General features: G+C 32.9%; 1 protein-coding gene across 2 annotated transcripts in view; it reads left to right on the forward strand.

Annotated features, from left to right (window-relative positions):
- Positions 1–20722, forward strand: part of LOC115890855 (zinc finger homeobox protein 4) — a 228676-nt gene that overhangs the window by 168143 nt on the left and 39811 nt on the right. For both annotated transcript variants that reach the window (XM_030911208.1, XM_030911206.1), the window contains exon 3: positions 5327–8310. In XM_030911208.1, coding sequence (XP_030767068.1) covers positions 5327–8310 — 2984 coding nt within the window. The remainder of the gene's footprint in view (positions 1–5326; positions 8311–20722) is intronic.

A 20722-nucleotide genomic window follows, 5' to 3' on the forward strand; every position in this document is an offset into this window, starting at 1 on the left:
CCTCATTTTAAGACTCACCCGGTAGTTTCAGTTATTACCCAACCCCCCCTGCCCTAATCCATTAAAACAAAGATTTTTAGCGTATCGTAATCAAACTCTCTTCTCCAGCCAAAATTTCTGGGTGCACTAATAGACTGTTAAAGCACGGCCCAAGACGTAGACGTAAACGTCTCGTTTGACATGTACACTTGCGCAGTGAGAAATTCACTTGTGTTTACGGATACGTGATACGTATCTTTACGTCCCTTTACGTATGTACAAAACGCAAACGTATCGAGCCGAAGGAGTTTCGATTTCACCCGAATGATATGCCGAACGTACAAATTCACAAACAACTCGTTTCCACAACTGGCTAGTTAATTAAGTTATTTCATAAATTTTGGGGCCTGTGTAACAGAACTGGGCCTATTTTATTACAATAAATTAGTATGAAAATATTAAGCATCATAATAAACTCATTTTGGAATCTATTTAATTAAATGCTGGTTCTTAGCCAAAATCCATATACATAGGATTCTAAAAGATGGAATCTAATAAATAATTATAAAACTGTGTCTATTTTCCAATATTTTTTATTACTAAGAGCATTTTAAGTTGTAAGGACTACTTTCTGTAATAAAATAATCTCCATTTATAATTTTCTTCATTTTTCGATATTACTTTTATAAATTTAATGTGGAATCAATGGAATAATAAGATATCAATTTTCAATTTTAGAATGAAATAAATTATTTCACAAAATAAGTTAGAATTACAAATGTACGTTGTTACGTACGTCAAAATACTTGCTTTACTCTTGTTTACACGACAACGCAACGGCAGACCGTAACGTAGGTTTCTGCATTACGTGTCGAGAGATACGTATACGTATTATTGTGCCTTGCTTTAACTGTCTAATGTTTGAATGAAATACTACATTGTTTTACTGTGAATATTTTATATTCACTTAAACGTGTTCGAAATAATGAAAAATACTCAAATATACTGCTTAGAGGTTAGGTAATTTTCGATTTCGCAAAAGTAAGGAAAGTAGGTACCAGAACACTTAATTTTTCTTTATTTGTATAGACTTTATTGCTTGTTTTCTTTCTAACTAAATGGAATATTCTGTTTCGAAAGGCGACTATAAACAGTTGTAAAATAATAAAAGCATCTTTCCATTCATTTTGCCTTGGCCCTTTTGACAATAATTCCGAAAAGTGTCTAATTACCCCGCTGCATATCGCACCCCTTGTTCGGTCCCTCTCTTTAGCCAGCCGCCTCTTTGTTCTTTTTGTCGATTGTTATACGATGGGTAGCGACAGACATAATACCGCTAATCTTCACCGCGCACCTTTCCGAGGTAAAGGTTTGAGATTTTTCGTAATTTTCTATGGGACCAGTTTTGTTCTGAACCTTTCGGTCTTTGTCGTGTTCGAAAGTACGTTTTACAAATTCTGTTCGGCCGATTTCTCGTGTTACCTTTAATTATACTTATCCCTAGAATAAATATACCTGGTTAAAAAGTTCCTAAGAACAATTAATTGTTTCCAAAAAAATCCTTTATAGGTATTTCGCCACTGCACTGCAAGAAAATCTACAAAATAAAATAATTATTTTTTGTAAACACTTCTGCGTTAAACCTAAACGGACGCTGCTTGTCAGAAGTTATGTTTACAGTAATACAAATTTGCCTAACAAAGAAAAAAAAATAATGCTTAACGTTTCGGAAAGTTATCTCTTTCCGTCGTCGGAAGCAAAAAAATACAAGAAATAAAGAAAAAAACTATTTAAAATATTTAAATTCAATTATTCGAGAACACTTTACTTTTTTAAAACAGATACGTCTACAAGAAACCGTTGACGTTCTGTTAAAATTACATTTTTAACTTGATATTTAAACTTCAAAATTAACAATTACTCCCAGATAACAATTACTTAATAAGGTAAAACCAAAAAGCCCCAAACTTTCTGTATGATTATTTTTAAATTTTACGTATGTTATGTTTATTTATCTTGTTCTATCTATTGTTCTTTAAAATCAAAGAACCGATTGCTATACATTACTAACATCTACATATGCATGAGCAATACATTTATTTTTATTAGATTGAATTAAAAAAACCTCTTTTATTTTTCTTTTATAGGCTATCGCTTCTTTCATTATAATTTTCGCGTTATTAAAATAATATAGTTGAATTTAAATATTTTAAATAGTTTTTTTTCTTTATTTTTTGTATTTTTTTGCTTCCGACGACGGAAAGAGATAACTTTCCGAAACGTTAAGCATTATTTTTTTTCTTTGTTAGGCAGATTTGTATTACTGTAAACATAACTTCTGACAAGCAGCGTCCGTTTAGGTTTAACGCAGAAGTGTTTACAAAAAATAATTATTTTATTGTGTAGATTTTCTTGCAGTGCAGTGGCGAAATACCCATAAAGGATTTTTTTGGTAAGATGAATCCGCCACATAGGTACAGACATTTTTTAACAATTAATTGTTTTTGTATCTGGGAACACTATTATCACAGCCCTGCACTAGAGCGAAGATATGTTCGACTTCATGTAAAGTGGATTTTTAATAAAAAAATACACCTTAACAAAAAAAATTGCGGAATATCCAGTAAATTTTAAAATATAAAAATAAAATTATTGTAGTTACTATTTGATCAGCGGCGGCTCGTGAGTATATAGGAACATGTGAGGCTACATGAGGTTAATAATTTTGTTTAATACGAATAAATTTTTTCACCTATGAAGTATTATTCTGCGACGCGTTATCCTTTTTTTAATGGGACCAAACCTATTAGGTTTGGTACGCAAAAATATTTGAAAATTTTTTAAATACCTATTGCGAGATCGTTAAATATTGCGAAAATTTTTGACTCCTTAATATATATTTGTCTTTTTTCAGTTTCATTTTGTCTTGGAAAAGGTGTTTCAAGTATAGAAAGAATAACGTTATAAATAGGATTCAATTTAAAGAAAACACTAAAATTCAAATCATCTTCGGTACTTTAAAATAAATAAAATAAATCTTACCGGCGAAGAAAAGCCTAACCTTTAAATTTCAACAATAAATGTTTTGCGTTGAATTTTAAAAACTGCTAAAATTCAACCTTACCCTGAGTGTAATGGGGTTAAGAATACTGTATCTAATAGTCACCAAATAATTTAAATTTATAAACGCAAACAATCTAAATAATTCTCGCCCTAAATATCTAAATAAAAACAAAAATATACGATAATTAATTCACCCACACTGCTCTCACCACAACCGGCCAGCCACCGGCGCGGCACTTTAACTTCCTGAGTCATGCGTGCGAGATCGAGACTTTGTCGCATTTTTCGATAGTCAGATGATTTAAACTGCCAATGAAAACACACCCAAGCGCCAAATATCGCGCCTCAACCCTGCGATCGAGAATCCGTACCCCGTCGTCGGCCGTCGGTTCACCGGCGTAACATGATCTTAAATCGTCGCTGCTAATAGGTAGGCAATTCGAACTTTCCAAGCTAGAATTGTTTCGCCTCTGTGTACCTCTGTCGAGTCGCGTTCTTTTTGGCTGAGTTTACGCGGCTTATGTTGTGCCTGGACCTGGATGTATTTATAAAATATATTATATTTTTTTGTTTTGTTATGTTGAATGTGTTGTAGAATTGTAATAAGTTATACTGGGATTAAATAAAAAACTGGATACAAAAAATAAATCGTTCCTTCATTTTAAAGGTGAAGGCGCGGCCTCAGAGGCCTACCCTGGCGAGCCGCCACTGTATTTGAAGCCGCGGGGACATTTCTGATTAATGTCACAAATAGGGTTTCCAAACCGGGTTCCCGGTGTATGTTTATCTCCGAAATCCCGACACTAAAAGACACTAAAACTCCGACACTAAAAGTATCGAAAAATGTAAATGCCCAATTTAAAATGATTCGACTTTATACACTTTAGTCTTTCAAAGATCATATTTTATTTATACAAAGCAGAACGCCAATATCTAAAAGTTATGTTTCCATGTTTGCTATATTTTATTTTTTGCAACAAGAATAATTGTTTTTATTTTCTTTGTTTTGTCTATTTTAATAAAGCTCTTTTCTCATTTTCTTTTTGATATATGTACCTGCATTTTTATTAAGTGTTTCTTTAGATTAAATTTATCATTCTGATAGTCAATCCAATAGGCATTCCGGAATTATAGGTTCTAATTCTGGGATTTCAAAACGGGATCCGGATCCCGAAAATTGTAAACCCTAGTCATTAACATAATATGATGGCGTAGGTTAAGTAACGTTACCGCTATTTTACGCCATTTTTTCTTGTTCTTTAATGTTTTTTTAATGTTAATAATACATAAAAAAGGTGGATAAGATATAAATATTTTTTCAACAGTCACAATGTCGCAAAAATTAATATTTTTGTGACGTGATTGACAATATAAAAAAGTTATCAATCATTTTACGTCTACATAGGCATACAAGTAAAGCACTTTTCCGCCTAAGCATAAAAGTACGAAAATATATTATTGAACTGACATAAAGTGTCAAATTCAACGAGCGTAACCATAGTTTTTCGGTATATAATTATAATTACATACAAGGTATAACTTTCATGTACGAGGCTGTACGTTTTACGTTAAACGTACAACCTCGTCGCAAAAAGTGTCATTTTACTCCAAATAAAACAATACAATATACTATTTTCATGCAAAAACTTCATAAAAGTCACAAAAATGTTGAACCAATTTTCTATTAAAAAAAGAGAAAAACGAAAAATAAGAGGAATGAAACCAAAGCAAGCAAAACACTTATTAATGCGTGAATGTTAAAACTTAAGAGAAATAGCAATTAGTCTCATTTTCAGTTCTTTTATTTCTAGACAACTGACAATATTAAAAATATTCATTCACTTTATCAAAAAATTCCTAACGAGAAATACCTGTCACTGAAAAGTGATTTTAACTAGTATTTTTTTTAACAGTATCTAGGTTTATCCAGATAATAATGTGTAGGTAGTTTTTGAGTTGTAAATTACTTCTGTATTATTGTTGGAAGCTATAAATACCGTAGATTATATTTCTCAATTTATCGAAATGTGTTAAGTCTATTGGGGGGGTAGTGCGTTCTTAAGCTTTCAGAATTTATTACAGAAGGAGTTTAAAGAGTTGAAATTACTAATTTTTATTTGTAGAAACATCCTAAATCAGAAATACCGGACAAGTTCCATTACCATAATATCCTCTATGTATTTGAGGAGTGTTAAACATAAAAAACTTACCGTGACATCAAAATAATATTATAAGTTTTATAGTATATGAAGATTACTAATACTGTTTCTTTCTCTTGTTACAGATCGACGATATAGCAGCAATTCGGATATTTCCCAGATGGAAACGCCGAACCAGGTGAAGTCAGAGACAGGTGATATTGAGGAGGCGAATCACGTCGATTCCAATCCGCCTTCTCATCTGTGCCCGTACTGTGACTACACTAGCGATAGTGAAATGCGTATCCAGGCACATATGCTTGCCCAGCACGGCTCCAACAGCCATGCCGAGCCGCCTCAACAGCCTGAGCCTGCGTTGCACTGTCCCCTCTGCCAAGACGTGTCTAAAGATCGCTCTAGTCTTGAAAGGCACGTCATGCAGATTCATTCTGTCAACAGCGAGGGTCTGCAAAGACTTCTTATGTTGGTGGATCAGAGTCATTGGTTGAACCAGTCGTCTAGAACGTCGACGCCTAACAATACAGCGGTAACGAATCAAATTTCTCCAACTTCGGTTTCGTTGAAGGAATCAGCAAAGATGGAGAAGGGTGATAGCGGTTACCCAGATGACAATCCTGAACTGATGTCTTCGATGAGTGACGATAATAACGATACGGAAAGCGAAAGGTGCAATACTTGTTTTAAAACATTTAAGAACATAGACGAACTATGTCTCCATCAAAACGAAACCGGACATTTAGAAGTTAAGCAGACGGCAAGCGGTCCTGGGTACCTCTGTTGGAAGAAGGGATGTAGCCAGAATTTTCCAACCGCTCACATGCTGCAAACACACTTCAAAGAGGTCCACGCGAAGAACTCGATTGCGAACATGTCAGTGAGCGAAAAGCACGTGTACAAATACAGGTGCAATCAGTGTTCGCTTGCTTTCAAGACATTGGAAAAGCTCCAGCTTCATTCCCAGTATCATATGATACGAGATGCGACTAAATGTGTGCTGTGCGGAAGAAGTTTTCGATCTCTCGTAGCCTTACATAAACACGTTGAAAGTGTTCATTCGGAACTTACTGATGATGAATTGAACGCTTACAAGCAAAGTCTTATGAATAACCCCCTCCTGCTGGCTGGGCTTCAGGGTCAAATTTTGGACAGTTCCACCAACGACATCTTGAAGAAAGAAAGTATGCGCGGAGAAGAGAATGAGAGTACCGAATGTGACGATAGTAAAGAATTAAGTACCAGTCAGTCGCTGGACGATAGTATGCAGATTGACGGAGAAAATTCCGATGACAGTATTATTTACAAAGACCAACAATTTCTCGAAGATTACCTAAACAGCCAAGCTATGGCGGAAGATAGTTATAACGATCCTACGAGAAAATATAAATGCCACCGCTGCAGAGTGGCGTTTACTAGACAAAGCTATTTGACTGCTCATAACAAAACTTTGTTGCACAGAAAAGGCGAAAAACTGAGCTATCCCATGGAAAAATATCTTGATCCTAATAGACCTTATAAATGTGACGTATGCAAGGAAAGTTTTACGCAGAAAAATATATTATTGGTCCATTATAATTCGGTTAGCCACCTACATAAACTTAAACGAGCCATGCAAGAACAATCGAATAACAACAATAACAGTCCTGTTTCGTCCACTTTAGGCATGGCTCAGGCTCTAACCCTAGTTCCGAAGATCTCCAGCCCGGACGAAGACGACAAGAAAAAATACCGTTGCAATATCTGCAAGGTGGCTTATACTCAGGGCAGTACGCTAGATATTCACATGCGTAGCGTGCTGCACCAAACCCGCGCCAGTAAATTACAAGACTTGGCTATGGCCGGCCAAATCGACTTGACCAAACCGTTAATCGAGCAGCCCGATGCCGTGCAGTCTCCGAAACTACCCTCGCCGGTGCCGAGCGGTGGGGATGCGCTGAAACAACCCTGCCCAACCCCTCCATCGCCAGGTATCGCAGGTAGTCAGGGGATTAGTTGTCCGAAATGCGGCACGACATCCCTCAATGCCGAACAGTTGGGTGCGCACCAGTTGTACTGCTTGTTCGCGACCCCGATGGCCGTCTTTCACAACGAGGATGATCAAGAAGCTACAGCTCGTGCAATGTCCAGTAAAAAGGGTTCGCCGATATACAAACATCTTTTGGAAGGTTACGGGTTCGATTTAGTGATGCAATACAACGAGAGCCATCAGCGTAGACAGCGACAAGCAGAGAGGGAAAAGGCTGAAGCTGAGGCTGAAAAATTAAAAGAACAAAATAGTGTGGTGCCTGTTGAGGAGAAATTACCAGAGATGCCACCAGAAACAACGGAAATTCAGGAGGTTAAGGAGGAAGAACAACCCGAAGTGGAGAAACCTAGCGAGGAAGATGCGGCTAGTCTGCCAGAAGTGAGTAAATCTACGTGTCAAACGTGCAACAAGGAATTTTCGAGTGTGTGGGTGCTAAAAAGCCATTGTGAAGAGGTGCATAAAGATCTAGTGCCGTTGGAATACCTAGAAAAATACGCACAGCAACTTAAAAACGAGATCGAAAAGAAAACCGTGGTAGTAACTGCCGCTACGAGTTCTACTACAAACACCGTGTCACGAGTCGCGACTCCTACTACTCACGGAACCGACAATATCAATCAGGACACCGAAAACACTCCCGATAAAGACACTGACGAATCCAAAGAAGCCCTTCACGTCAAACTTAATTTGCAAACACCGCCGGAAGCTACATCGACGGCTCCAAGCACTCCAACCAGCAGCACCACTCCAGCTAGTTCAACAGACTCAATATCCGCTAATTTACAGGCAATGTTGGCTCAGACGATGGCTCAAAATCCTATGGCTCTGGCTCAGCAAATGTCTGAAATGCAGGCGGCTCTCAGCGTGATGCATCTTCAACAACAGATGAACTTCAATCCGGTGGTTCAAATGATGGGAATGGGATTGCCGTTAGGATTGAATGCTTTGGCGGCTATGAACCTTCAACCTCCTTTGGTACCGCTAATGATGCCTCCCCCTCCCTTTGACCCGATGACGCAATTTGGGCCACAGGATCAACAGGCTATGATGGCCAAGCAACAGGCTGCTATTATGCAACAACAAGCGGTGAGTTTTTAAATTTGCTTGTTTGTAGTTAGTGGTAGTAAACTTAGTCAAAAATTAGATAAAACTATTGTTGGACGTTTTGTTTCTTAATGTTCGAAATCGTGATTATTTGCTATATATTATGTGATTTTCAGTTGTGGCCGTTCACAAAAAAAAATGTGCAAAGAAATTACAACATATAATAATACGTAATTTAAATACGGTAATATAATAAATATAATATAAATATAATAATTCAAATACCGTATAATAATAAATATAATAACTAACTAATAATTTATAAGGTCTATAAGTTGTTAATAGAAATATATGTTATTAGAAAAATACAGCATTATCGAGAGTTTTGAGAAGGTTTTTAGGTTTCCTACTTCACAATTTCATTCCAATCCCTTATCAGCACAAAAGTATTGTTTTGTTATCAAACGTCACAAAAGTATTAACTTTTGCGACGTGATTGATAATATAAAAAATTCATTTTAACGCTTAGGCATAAAAATAAAGCACTTTTGCGCCTAATCACAAAAGTAGGAAAATATTATATTATTAAACTGACATAAAATGTCAAATTCGACGAGCGTAACCATATTTTATCGATATATAATTACATACAATGTATTACTTTTAATTTTTTTATATTATTTCGAACGTTATTTGTGGTATTTGAAAAAATAGCTTGTTCTATTCGGAGTAAAAAAGACTTTTTGTGGCTCGCCTGTATGTCAAACGTACAGCGTCAAAAAGAGTAATTTTTACTCCTAATAAAACAATATACTATTAATAATTTTTCAGGTATAAAATTAATTGCCTAATTACTAAATTAAGATGTTTTCAACTATTTTTTCTTCTGTTCTAAATAGGTAAGTATGTCATTTCTAAAGATAAAATGCCTACTAGAATAAAAGCTGCTAAAATAAATACTAAATATCAATTTAGCTGAAGAACAACTTAAAAAATAAAGTTGGATAAAAGCATTTTTGATTTATGATATAAAATACAGGGTGCTCCATTGAAAATAAAGAGAAAATTTGGATAATTAGTTTTATTGCACCTTATATACACTAAGTAATTTAAGTTATTCTGGTATGTAAGTTTTAAAGAAAACACTATTAATTCAATATTTGCTAAACGAAAACTTTCGGAATCCTTTAAAAATCACATGCAGTAAGTAAGTAAACGATTACTTATACCGTATGATCCCAAAAACGGCGTCCAGATTGCTTGGAAATGAACATCAGTGACATATTCTCCGTATAATTTTAAAATATAAAGTGACTTATATATAAAGCGATCTTCATTTCATAGCCGTTTGATGCCGTTTTTTTTGATCATATGGTACTTAGTAAAAGTAAAAAAAAATTACAATATGTACCTAGTAATCATCACTGACAGTTTTATTTTTATTGTGCAATTTTTTCGCTATTAAGAAGAGTAAAACTGAGTAGTTAATGTACTAATAAATTTAAAACATTACTCGTTTATTCGTCATTGTTGTATAAATCCTAAGTATTATGATATACCCTGTACAAATAGCTATTTACACAATAATAGTGATGTGCGATAGTATATGTCACCATATGAATATCTAATTTATGAATAGTAAGTAGTAGTAAGTATAGGTTTAGAAATAATATTTATATTAGGATAAATTTAGGGTATCTTTAAAAAGTCTTCTGGGTATTACGCTACTGTACGTAAGAAAATCTACAAAATAACTATGTTAAATAACACAGTTTTTTGTAGATAGTTATTTTTTTGTAAACAGCGTTGCGAATCTGGAAGCACACACTCGCCGCGCCGAGGGGACCCGAGGCGCCCAGAGACATCGCGCAAAAACACACCTATTAAATTTAAAACCGACCTGAAAGTCGAGAAAATAAAAAAAACAGTGAAATCCACAAAATCAAATTGCATATTATTAGTTTTAAACAGAAAAAGATAAATCCGCCTGTGATTATTTTTGTTTTCATTGTATTTTTGGTATTTTATAGAAGCATACTCATCTACGCTTTGTTTTTTGATCCTTGGCTGTTACGTCACAGATTATTTATCATTCTGTTGTCCGTGTTTGTCATGAAAAAAATCATGAAAACCAATATTACCTCGAAAATGATGACGTAACTGCCAAGGATCGAAACAAACTGTATTTTCGACTTTATGTAGCCGAGGTAACGCTTTCGCCATAGAGAAATATAGAATCTATTGTGTCTCTCTTTTATTTAGTTTCTCTGTGGCTCTCGTCTCCTTTGACTCGTGCTGGAGACCGCCTCCAGACCGAGCGCTTCCAAGACGGGGCGAGAGCCACCGAGGCAAGACGAGAGCCCCAAGTACACACTCGTCTTGTCTCGGCGTCGCACAGTGCTTCGAACATATGGCTCTAGAGGACAAAAATGCAAAACTTCTCTTTTATTGTAGGCAATTTATTCAAACTAGGTTTATTTGTGACAAATGATGAGTACTCTCATTGTACTAAATGATGATGTTCTTAGTCCCACGTTTATGAAAAAAAAATTATAAATAATAATAATGTTGGAGCTGTGTTCCATCTAAGGAAATAATAATTTATAGTATGAAAACGGTGTAAGTATTAAATAAATCCCTGTGATAAAAAAGAATTGAAATAACATTAGAACATGATTCCTACAATATAAGCCTAATATAAGATAAAAATTTATAGTATCCAAATCACAGGTAGATGAAATATCCTCACATGTAAGATATTTCTGTACATCATTTTCTAATACTTTAAGCTTAATACTAATACCTTTTCGCGTTGTTACTGTTCTTTTTGTTGATATGAGGGGTTCGGATGTTAATAGTTACCTCTTTAATAGACCATATCCATATATTATTTTTTTCTTTTCTTGGGTTTGGTTTGGTTACATGAGGTTTTATAATAAATTGAAAGATGGAAACTTTTTTATGCGACGTTTCGCTCCAACATAGTGGGCTTTTTCAGGCACAAGTGGTGTCTCATTTGACTGGAAGGTTCATCAATATCTAATAAAGAACACATTTTTGGAAATACAAATAATTTTAAGTTCTTGTCCCTATGATCAAGCCAAGTATTAACCAGATCGGCGTTGCTTATCAATTTTACTCCATCTGAAAAGTATTATAAAATAAACTTCGTCGCAAGCAGACGCAGGTGACTATACAAAAATTAAAAGTGTATGAATATGACAACAAAAATATTCAATAAATACGATATGTTTTGATATGTTTTTTTTAAATGCCTTTTTGAAGTTTGAAAACGTAAAATTTTTATACCCATTTAAAAATCATCTTAAAAAATAAATAAAAACTAAACAATCACGAATTTGTTTAGAAATAAATTTAAAGTACATACCTTGTTTAACAAAATCCATAGTGGCTTTTAATTAAGTACGTACCGCTTAACTCCATAATATACAGAACTACTATGAATGTTACTCTTTTCACTGATAAGATAATGATCGCAAAATTTATTTTTAGTGAAAATATGTGCTAACAAAAAACGCTGTTTATGAAAAATAATATACAGGATGGTTGAACATTGCTATAAGTATAAAATTAAATATTCAGATATTAGTAAATTTTAACTTTTATTTTCGATTTTTGTCCATGGGACGAAGCACTGTGCGTCGGGCCGCCTCGACGAGTGTGTACTTGCATCATAACAGACCAACTTGGCAATGGTATTTCACTGATAAAACAAATTTTCCTAACTAACCCAAAATGCTTAACGTTTTGGGAGGTGTATATATGATTATTTTTTATCTGTCTTTAAGTTTTACTTATTATTGTGTTATGTTTATTAAAAACAAAGAAATGATAGTCATACAACCTCTACAGATGCCGGAGCAATACATTTATTTATATTAGACTGTATTAAAAAAGCCTATCTACCGGTTCTTTCATTATAGTTTTTGCGTTATTAAAATCTATTCTGTGCCCTGTGTCCCATAAATGCTGACAAATTTTAGATTTGGGAAGGTGGCCCTTGTTAAATATAGCCTTTCTGTTCATTAATTCGAACATTTAACTGTCTAGATATTTTGCCAATATATAATTTATCACATTCACATGGTATTTTATATATTAGATACATTTTTAAATTTGGGATATTTTTAGTATTTTGTATTTTGTTAATATGTTCCACACCCATTTTAGGTCTATTTATGTAATTCTATTGCTCTTGTAACAATAAAGATTTATCTATCCAGCTTTCTAGTAGAAAAAAAATATCTTTATCTATGATACTCAGTTAAACTTTTCTTGAAAAAAGTCCTGGGTATTTTGTAGATAGAGAAAATATTAAAAATAATAAAAACTCCTTTTCTAATAAAAAATAACATTTTTATTTTTTAGATTTTCTGCAGTTTTTTTAGGTAAACGGTTAACTAAGATGATTTTTTTATAAATATATTTTGTTATTTTTTTATTCATAACTATGGCATTTGAAGGTTGGTAGATATGTATCGATTTCCCAATGTTGTCCAAATAAATCTTCCTTCAATTTTTCATAAGCTCTTTCAATTTTAAACGGATATTAAACTTAATGGATTTTCTATTTTATATCCTTGTTTATCATCGGAAGTGGCGTTAAAAGGTTTTAAAATGAGTTTAGTACATGAAAAAAAAAAATGAAATCAGATCTAATTGTTTAGAAAACGAGGCGGGCCAATAAAAATCGCGATCCGTCCAAACAAATTTCTTCGCTATACCCTCGTTTCTTCTAACCAGAACAATCAACGGCTGTTTAATATTCGATTATTATTTAAATTTCGTAAATTTTCCCCAGTTGAATGAAAAGGCCATAGATCACATCGAGAGAAATACTCGTTCTGTTTGCACCACACAGCTAATATTTTATTTAAATAAATGTATTAATAACATCCCACAGTTTCACAATAGAAATTAACACGGCTCTCCTAAGTATGTGTGCCAAGATAAGTGCCATGTTTAAATTTGAATTCTAATTGATATTATAATAACATTAGACGGGAGGAAAAAAAACGGTTACATGTGTTAGGTCTCGTTTTTCTCTCTACCTGTCGCTAAATTGTAGGTTAAGTATTGCTTCATTATCATAAATAATAATTTTATAAATTAAGGAGGTGTATATCAGAATATTTTACTGGAAAGCTTGTTTGTGCATTGTTGTGACTTACTGTTTTTTATTGCTATATCAATCTTTAGTGTTTTCTGTTTCAGTACAGATTTACTATATTAAGTATTTTTTTAGATCTTTAAGGAAAAAATGTATATCTATTGGATATTGAAGACATTAAAAGCTATAACTGTGTTTCTAATTCATATTTAGCTGCCCACTGAAGATTTGAAAATTATTTGATAATAAATACCCAAGTAGCATCTATCTGACTTCGAACTAAATCTGACCTGAAGCGACGTCAGACTTTGTACAAATTTAGGTCGGGTGCTCGTGATACCACCTGTGACGTCGCTTTCCTATTAAAAGCGACGTCGTTGGATCCGAGTCGGTAAATCCAACGATATGTCGACGTACAAAATAACAACGTACCATTTTTATTAATTTCCCAACGTCGTTCCCACGTTGGCTTGCACGACGTACATATACTTGAACTAGCCCGACGTCTACCCGTTGTCCGAATAGGATACGTCTCACTGATAATCCCTAAAGTAACGTCCTATTATATTTTGTTGTATTTTATGTTCATATTTATAACCTAATTTACGTATCTCTATTTATGTCCGTAAATACAACCCATTAAGTAGCATTTGCGACCTAATGAACATCATGAACATAACCTAATAAAAAGTTTTTGTAAACAAACTTAATTTTTTTATTATGCCTAAAAAAACACTAAAAAGGCATTTAGACATTCATCTACATTTTACAGAAAGAGGTCGAGGCTTTTGCAAAATAATAATAGTAGTAGTGATGTCTTGCCTCCACCCGTAAATGCTTTTTATCCGGAAGAGATGCTGCATTACACTGGTGCATCTTAATTTCATTTTTTAGCTTAGGATACCAGCAGACCCCATCCTCCTCATGTGAGGTTACCGACATGTGAGGTTAGGCTTAAAAAAGCCATGCCCATTTTTTTTAACGAGAAAACAAAAACTAAAATATAGTTGCACAAATCCACAAATCACTGATAAGCAAAATGCAAAGTGAGGTTACGTGGCGTACGTTGGAATTGGAATACCTCATAATACGATTGCCGGTCGTCCGGTTTGATGACTTCGGTCGTGTGAGACGACTAATGTTGGAGACCCGGTCGGAATTGGTATATTGGTAGTTCATATTAAGTCGGACACAGAAATCCGCCATTCTTAACACGTATCCGATTGTCAACCATTTTAAAATCGTTTTTTGTTTTTAAAATTTATATTCACATTTCGATTTCTAGTAGAATAATATTGATAAAGGTTGAGTTTGGGGGAACCACAGTACAGTTTTTATGATTAAACCAGCTAGAAAATTAAAAAAATATTTTGCGAGTTACTTTTTATAGATATTTTTATTTCATAAATCTACCTAATTTTGAAGGCGCTCGTTGTTTTCTGGAGTATTTTAATCAGATATATCAAGAAAGTGACTTCCGTTGACAAAACTGATGTCTGGATTAATGATTCAGAATTATTATAACATGAAATTAGATAGGCACTTATAGTTATATTCGAGGAGTGATTATGAATCCATTTGTAATTAGGTAGTTTGGTTAGGTTTTTATGTATTCTTGGTAGCGAATATGAAACCAAACGTAACGTAAGTGCTTAGCGATGAATTTTAAGTGACTAAAATCCAACGTAATATGACATTGGTAATTGGTAGAATTACATTCCCTATTAGGTCAGATACCGACGTCGAGGCGACCCGAATCTGTATTCCCCATTTAGGTGCAAATAAGGGTCGTCAGGCGGTCGAACCGACGTTGGTACCCGACGTCGGGTTTATTGAACGCGACGTATACCCGACGTTAGATAACGTCCAAATGCTACTTGGGTAACATTTTTCGTATTTCTTTTTAAACGTCATTTCTACCTTTATTCGCCCTACAGTAATATACCACACGATCGAAAAAAAACGGCGTCAAAGACAGCTGGGAATGATAATCGATGATAATTTTGTGGAAGTCAAGCCCTAGACGTCATTACTTGGTCCGTACTCTTCTTTATTTTTTAAAGGCGCTTACTTCCAGATGGCCGTAAGAAGGTTGTAATTTATTTTTATATTTAGTAAAAATTATTTTTTAAATGGTGTAGTTTAAAATTCAAAAAAATGGAAATAGATTTGTGCGTCTGGAAACTTTCTATCCTTTTATAATCTTTCTATTAGTGGTATTTTTGACAAATTTTATGTCAATTTTTAGTAGACAGACACTATAGATTAACATAGCTAAAATTATCATCTATTGTCATTCCCCAGTCTTTTCTGACAATTCATTTACTACATTACAGCTCAATTAATATGAACCATAACAAAAATTTCACCATTAATATCAACTTTAATGTACAGGGTGGTCGAAATTGGTCTGTTTTAACAGAGAAAACCGATTTCCTGACTAGATAGAGCAAAACCGACATAGATGTCATGGGCTCAATTTCTGAGACACCTTTAATAGCATAAACCGCCTGTTGATATTTTCACTGCCAACTGAGATACGGGGTCGTTTTGAATTTTTTACCATTTTGAAAATTGCCTATAACTTTTCTATTTCGCGGATTATAAAATTCCGTAAAGACGTTCTTAATGCCCTTTTTTTAAGCACAATCCAGTGGCGTAGTGAGTTTTTTTCTATACTTGATCTTTTTGTCAGAAAAAATGCTGACATTTAACCCTTTCCAACGATATATAGTTATTGGTATTTATTTCTAAGAATGAGAGAAATATTAGGTTTTTTATCTTTGTATCGAAGCGAGCCCTGATTTTGTTTTGACCTTGTTGCCTAGTTATTTTTTATCGCAATTTAATATTCTATATTATTATTTATCTGCAAAATTAAAGACTTTTGAAAAGGTAAATCAACATTTAATATTGGAGAATATATAATGGAGAATTTAGAGAGAATCAGATTGGAACAAGTGGCCCCATATCTTGGCCTGCTATATAGGTGGTCCTGTGATTTAACTCCTTTCGACTTTTTTATGGGGGAAATTAAATAACCTTATATATAAGGAAAGAACCATTGGGACGAGACAAGAATTGCAGAAGGCTACTAGGCAAGCTTTTGGACTTATTACACCAGTTCGCCTAATAAATCGCTGTAACTCTGTGCTCAAAAGATGTTTATTATGTATTCAACAAGGAGGTGTTCAGTTTGAACATTTTAGATGATTTTTTTTAGAAAACTATATTCGTCACTCAAAAAATACTTTTTTTAGCTTTGTTTTTTGTTTATTGTATCGATTTCAATTAATTATTGTAATTACGAGTACTAAACCTAATACAGAATGTTAATTTACCTTTTCAAAAGTCTTTTAATATATTTTAAAAGTCTTTTAATATAAAATATAAAAAAATATAATATATAAAAAAAAGTCTTTTAATATATAATTAAAATTAAAATAAATTATGCAGATAATAATAATATACAATATTAAAGCGCGATCAAGGCACACTTCGATACAAAGAAGAAAAACCTAATATTTCTGTCATTCTTAGAAATAGATACCCATAACTTTATATCGTTGGTACGATATTGGTTACAGCTACGGCCAATATGATTTGATATTCGAACAATTTAATTTTTGAAATAGATAGCCATATAAATATGTCCTCTTTATGTCACAGGGGCTGTTGTAATCACTAAATTTGATCAAATCGTTTTGGCAGGCACTTTTCTTTCTCCAAAAATTTTAAACATTTTATTTCAATAACGGTTAATATTAGGTATAGAGTGTTTGATATCAAAATTCATAAATTTTGCAAAGAATTTAAGTATGTAATAAAAAATGGGGGTACCCATTTAAAACAAAAAAGTTCCTGCCAACTTACTGTCATATTGAAAATATTCTGATTTTTTTTATTTTCTTGGGATTTAGGTTCGGTTAATTATTGTTTTCTCCCTGCTTTAAAAAAAATCATGTATATACAGGGTGTCATTGAAATGGTCGGGGGGTGATAGTACACCTAAAAATAGTAAAAAAAGTTCCTATAAGTCTAGGGCGGAAAATGCATATTAAGGGAGTTAGGGGCACTGGAAGGGTGGATTTAAAAAAACGGTTGTTTTGAAATTGTAGGCTTAAAAAACGATATAAGACTTGGAAAAAAAATCCACTGCTATAAATGTTGACCCTAAATCAAATGGTGATACTGAAAAATTATTTGGAAAAGCGGAAAGGGTAGTTTTTGTAAGGGTAGGGGGTTATTTCGTGAATAACTTTTTTGAGGTTATTTTTTTGCAACGTGGGTTTATTTTTTGAAAACTACATACTTTTTCTTACAAAAAAGGTATTCTTGTTGCACATCGCCCAGAGCGATGGTTTTCGAGAAAATTGAAAGCAAAGATATTGCTTTGATGGGTTGCTAACTGGTTAATCAACCTAAACTTATGAAAGTTATGGCGGTTCAAAAGTAACCAAGTAGTTATTAAATAATTAATTGGAAAATCAAAATTTCATGATTTTTAAAACATCTGGAGTAAACATAGGAGTACTATCACCCCCTGATTTTTTTACTCCATTTCAATGACACCCTGTATATAAGAAGTAATATTTTGGAAACCATAAAAAGAACAGTTTTTTACATTTTATTGATCAACGAAATATAAAATAGGTTTAGTACGATTTCAGCCGTAGTCAATATATGTAGATTGTTTCAGTGTTACGAATAATAATTTTAAAAAATATGTGGTCATCTTTTGTCAAGTTTATATTAGTTTATTAATTGTAGTAAACATTATGTTGTGTGTGATTGTGAATATTTGGGGGTATGTAATTTTTGTATTATGTTCGACACTGTTTTTTTGATTTGGTAAGTCTTGTAAGATTTTCTTTTTAACTTTCAACAGCGGGTAAATAAGTATGAAAAAAATGTCTTGTAAAGAATTATTGTTTTTATAACATAAACTTTGTTACACTAAGCTTCTTAAGGTGTTTTTTATATATATATGAACTACTTGACTTTTTAATTTTAACTATGTATTCGTGATTTGTATAAAAAATATTTTTTTCTCCAAGAAAAAAAATTTAACATAGATTTTTGTGATAGGTTAATTTGAAATAGTATTTTGTTATAGACACTACACTGATGAAGGCTGTAATGTTGGCCGAAACGTTTGTTTTTCCTTTAAAAACCAAATAAAAATATGAAAAACCAAATGAAAACTGAATCAGAGTTTTCCCGAACTTAAATCCCAAGAAAAATAAAAAAATCAGAATTTTTAGAAACAAGGTTCAAGAATATTAAATTTTCCAAGAATTGAAAATATTTTTATATGGTAGGTCTCGTTTTGAAACAAGTGCAAAAAATATCGGAACTAGATATTGTGTTCTCTTGAAACTTCTAATGCAGGCTCAGCTTAGGTCACCCTCTATCAGGGTTCGGAAGTAGTTAATTAAGACCAAACCAAACCAAACCGAAATAGGCCAATTTTACAATATATACAACAACAATTAGATTTAAAGAAATAAACGAATCATAGTAGGTACTCTTAATGTAAATATGCGATATAGGACTCTTAATTTTATGACCAGCACAAAGACGCATTTATCCGAACAAAAAACAAAAAAAAACAAAAAATACATTCCATTTGTTGATAAGATTCTTAGCATAGGTACAGTACAGCAAGATCTGTCAAATAGCACGAACATCCATGTGCTGAAAAAACAAAATCAACATCTCAAGGTGCGTATCCTTTTTAAATTACATTTGTCCTTGTTTTTTTAATTGTATTTGTTAGCTAATTGACTCAATTATATAGTATATTAGTTTAATTTGTTGTATGAATGTTTTGAGCGTTTTTTGAAGATGCCCCAAAATTAAGGGCGAAACGTCAAACGTAAACAAAACTAAATTTATTTATTTAACGAACCTCAACCCAAGAAAATATGACTTTTTTAGGCTCAACTTTTGTTTAGCTGAAATCTGTTATATAAATAATGACTTTATATGTGCGTTCTAGAAGGCGTTAGGAGTACAAATATACAAAAATTTTCCTGCGGAAATGCGGCATTTTCATTTTTTGGACTTTAGTCTTCGGGGTGTGTTTTAGACATTTTACCAAACATAAAAACACAAAAAAGAAATTTTTTATTTTTATTTTACATAAAAAAATGCTTTGACTTTAGAATAGCCGAAATCAGTTACATGAAAAATGAACTTATATTTGTTTTATACGAACCTTTACGAGCAAAGAAATACAAAAAAATTCCTGCGGAAATGTGTCAATGTCATTTTGTGCACTTTGTTTTTCATACATTTTTCAGTTTAGAAGCTTACGGGACCCGGGAGCGAATAGGGGTGCTGGGTGGGGTAAAACATCTTTCGGAGGAATAACAATTCTTGTAGAATAGATAATATAGGTTCTTGTAAACCCCTATAAGTGGTACCTCGGAATGTTGCACTTATTCTTGTTTTTTATTAAAGCTTTACGTAAATAGGGCTGATTCAAAACAAAAAATCATTGGATCATGCAGTTTTCTTTTATATTTTAATAATTAACTGTGATTTTGCAAAAATATTAGATTGGTTAGCATTTGGGTTGCTTTGGTTAGCTTTTCTTTGTGGGGGGTGTTAAGCTGTGGTTTTTATATTTTAATAATTAACTGTGATTTTGTAAAAATATTATTAGATTTATTATTAGATTGGTTAGCATTTTAGACACTTTTAAATGCTTTTTTTTGGTTCAAAAGTGCTTCATCCAAGGATGAAGCGCTTCATCCATTGGTTCAAAAGTGCTTCATCCAAGATTTTTTTTCTTTTAAACTGTTCTATAAGCATAGGACATTCTGCCAAAAAAAAAAGCTAAATTCGTGGGTACTTATACTTTACAAGACCCGATAATATAATAAGGAACAAATGGGAAATGAAAATCAAGCATTTCCGCAGGAAATTTTTTATTTTCCTGAGTTTGTAAACGCTTCTAAAAGGCAAAAATATATTTATTTTTTATATAACTGATTTCAGCTACTCTAAAAGTCTATTAAATTTCCTCAGAAAATGGATACAGTTTATTTACGCAGGAAAATTTTTATTTTCCTTAATTCGTGAATGCTTCTAAAAGGCAAAAATATATTTATTTTTTATATAACTGATTTCAGCTATTCTAAAGTCTAATAAATTTCCTTATAAAATGAAAAGAGCTTATTTCCGCAGGAAAATTTTTGTGTTTATATGTTCAGAAAAATATTAAAAATAAAACGCAAAATGTATTTTTTTATAGCAGATTTCAGTTATTCTAGAGTGCAAAATTTGGAAATTACGCATTTCCGCAGGAAAATTTGT

This window comes from Sitophilus oryzae, unplaced genomic scaffold (genome assembly GCF_002938485.1).
Source record: "Sitophilus oryzae breed Bouriz unplaced genomic scaffold, Soryzae_2.0 scaffold_935_pilon_pilon, whole genome shotgun sequence".
In the NCBI taxonomy this organism is placed as follows: domain Eukaryota; kingdom Metazoa; phylum Arthropoda; class Insecta; order Coleoptera; family Curculionidae; genus Sitophilus; species Sitophilus oryzae.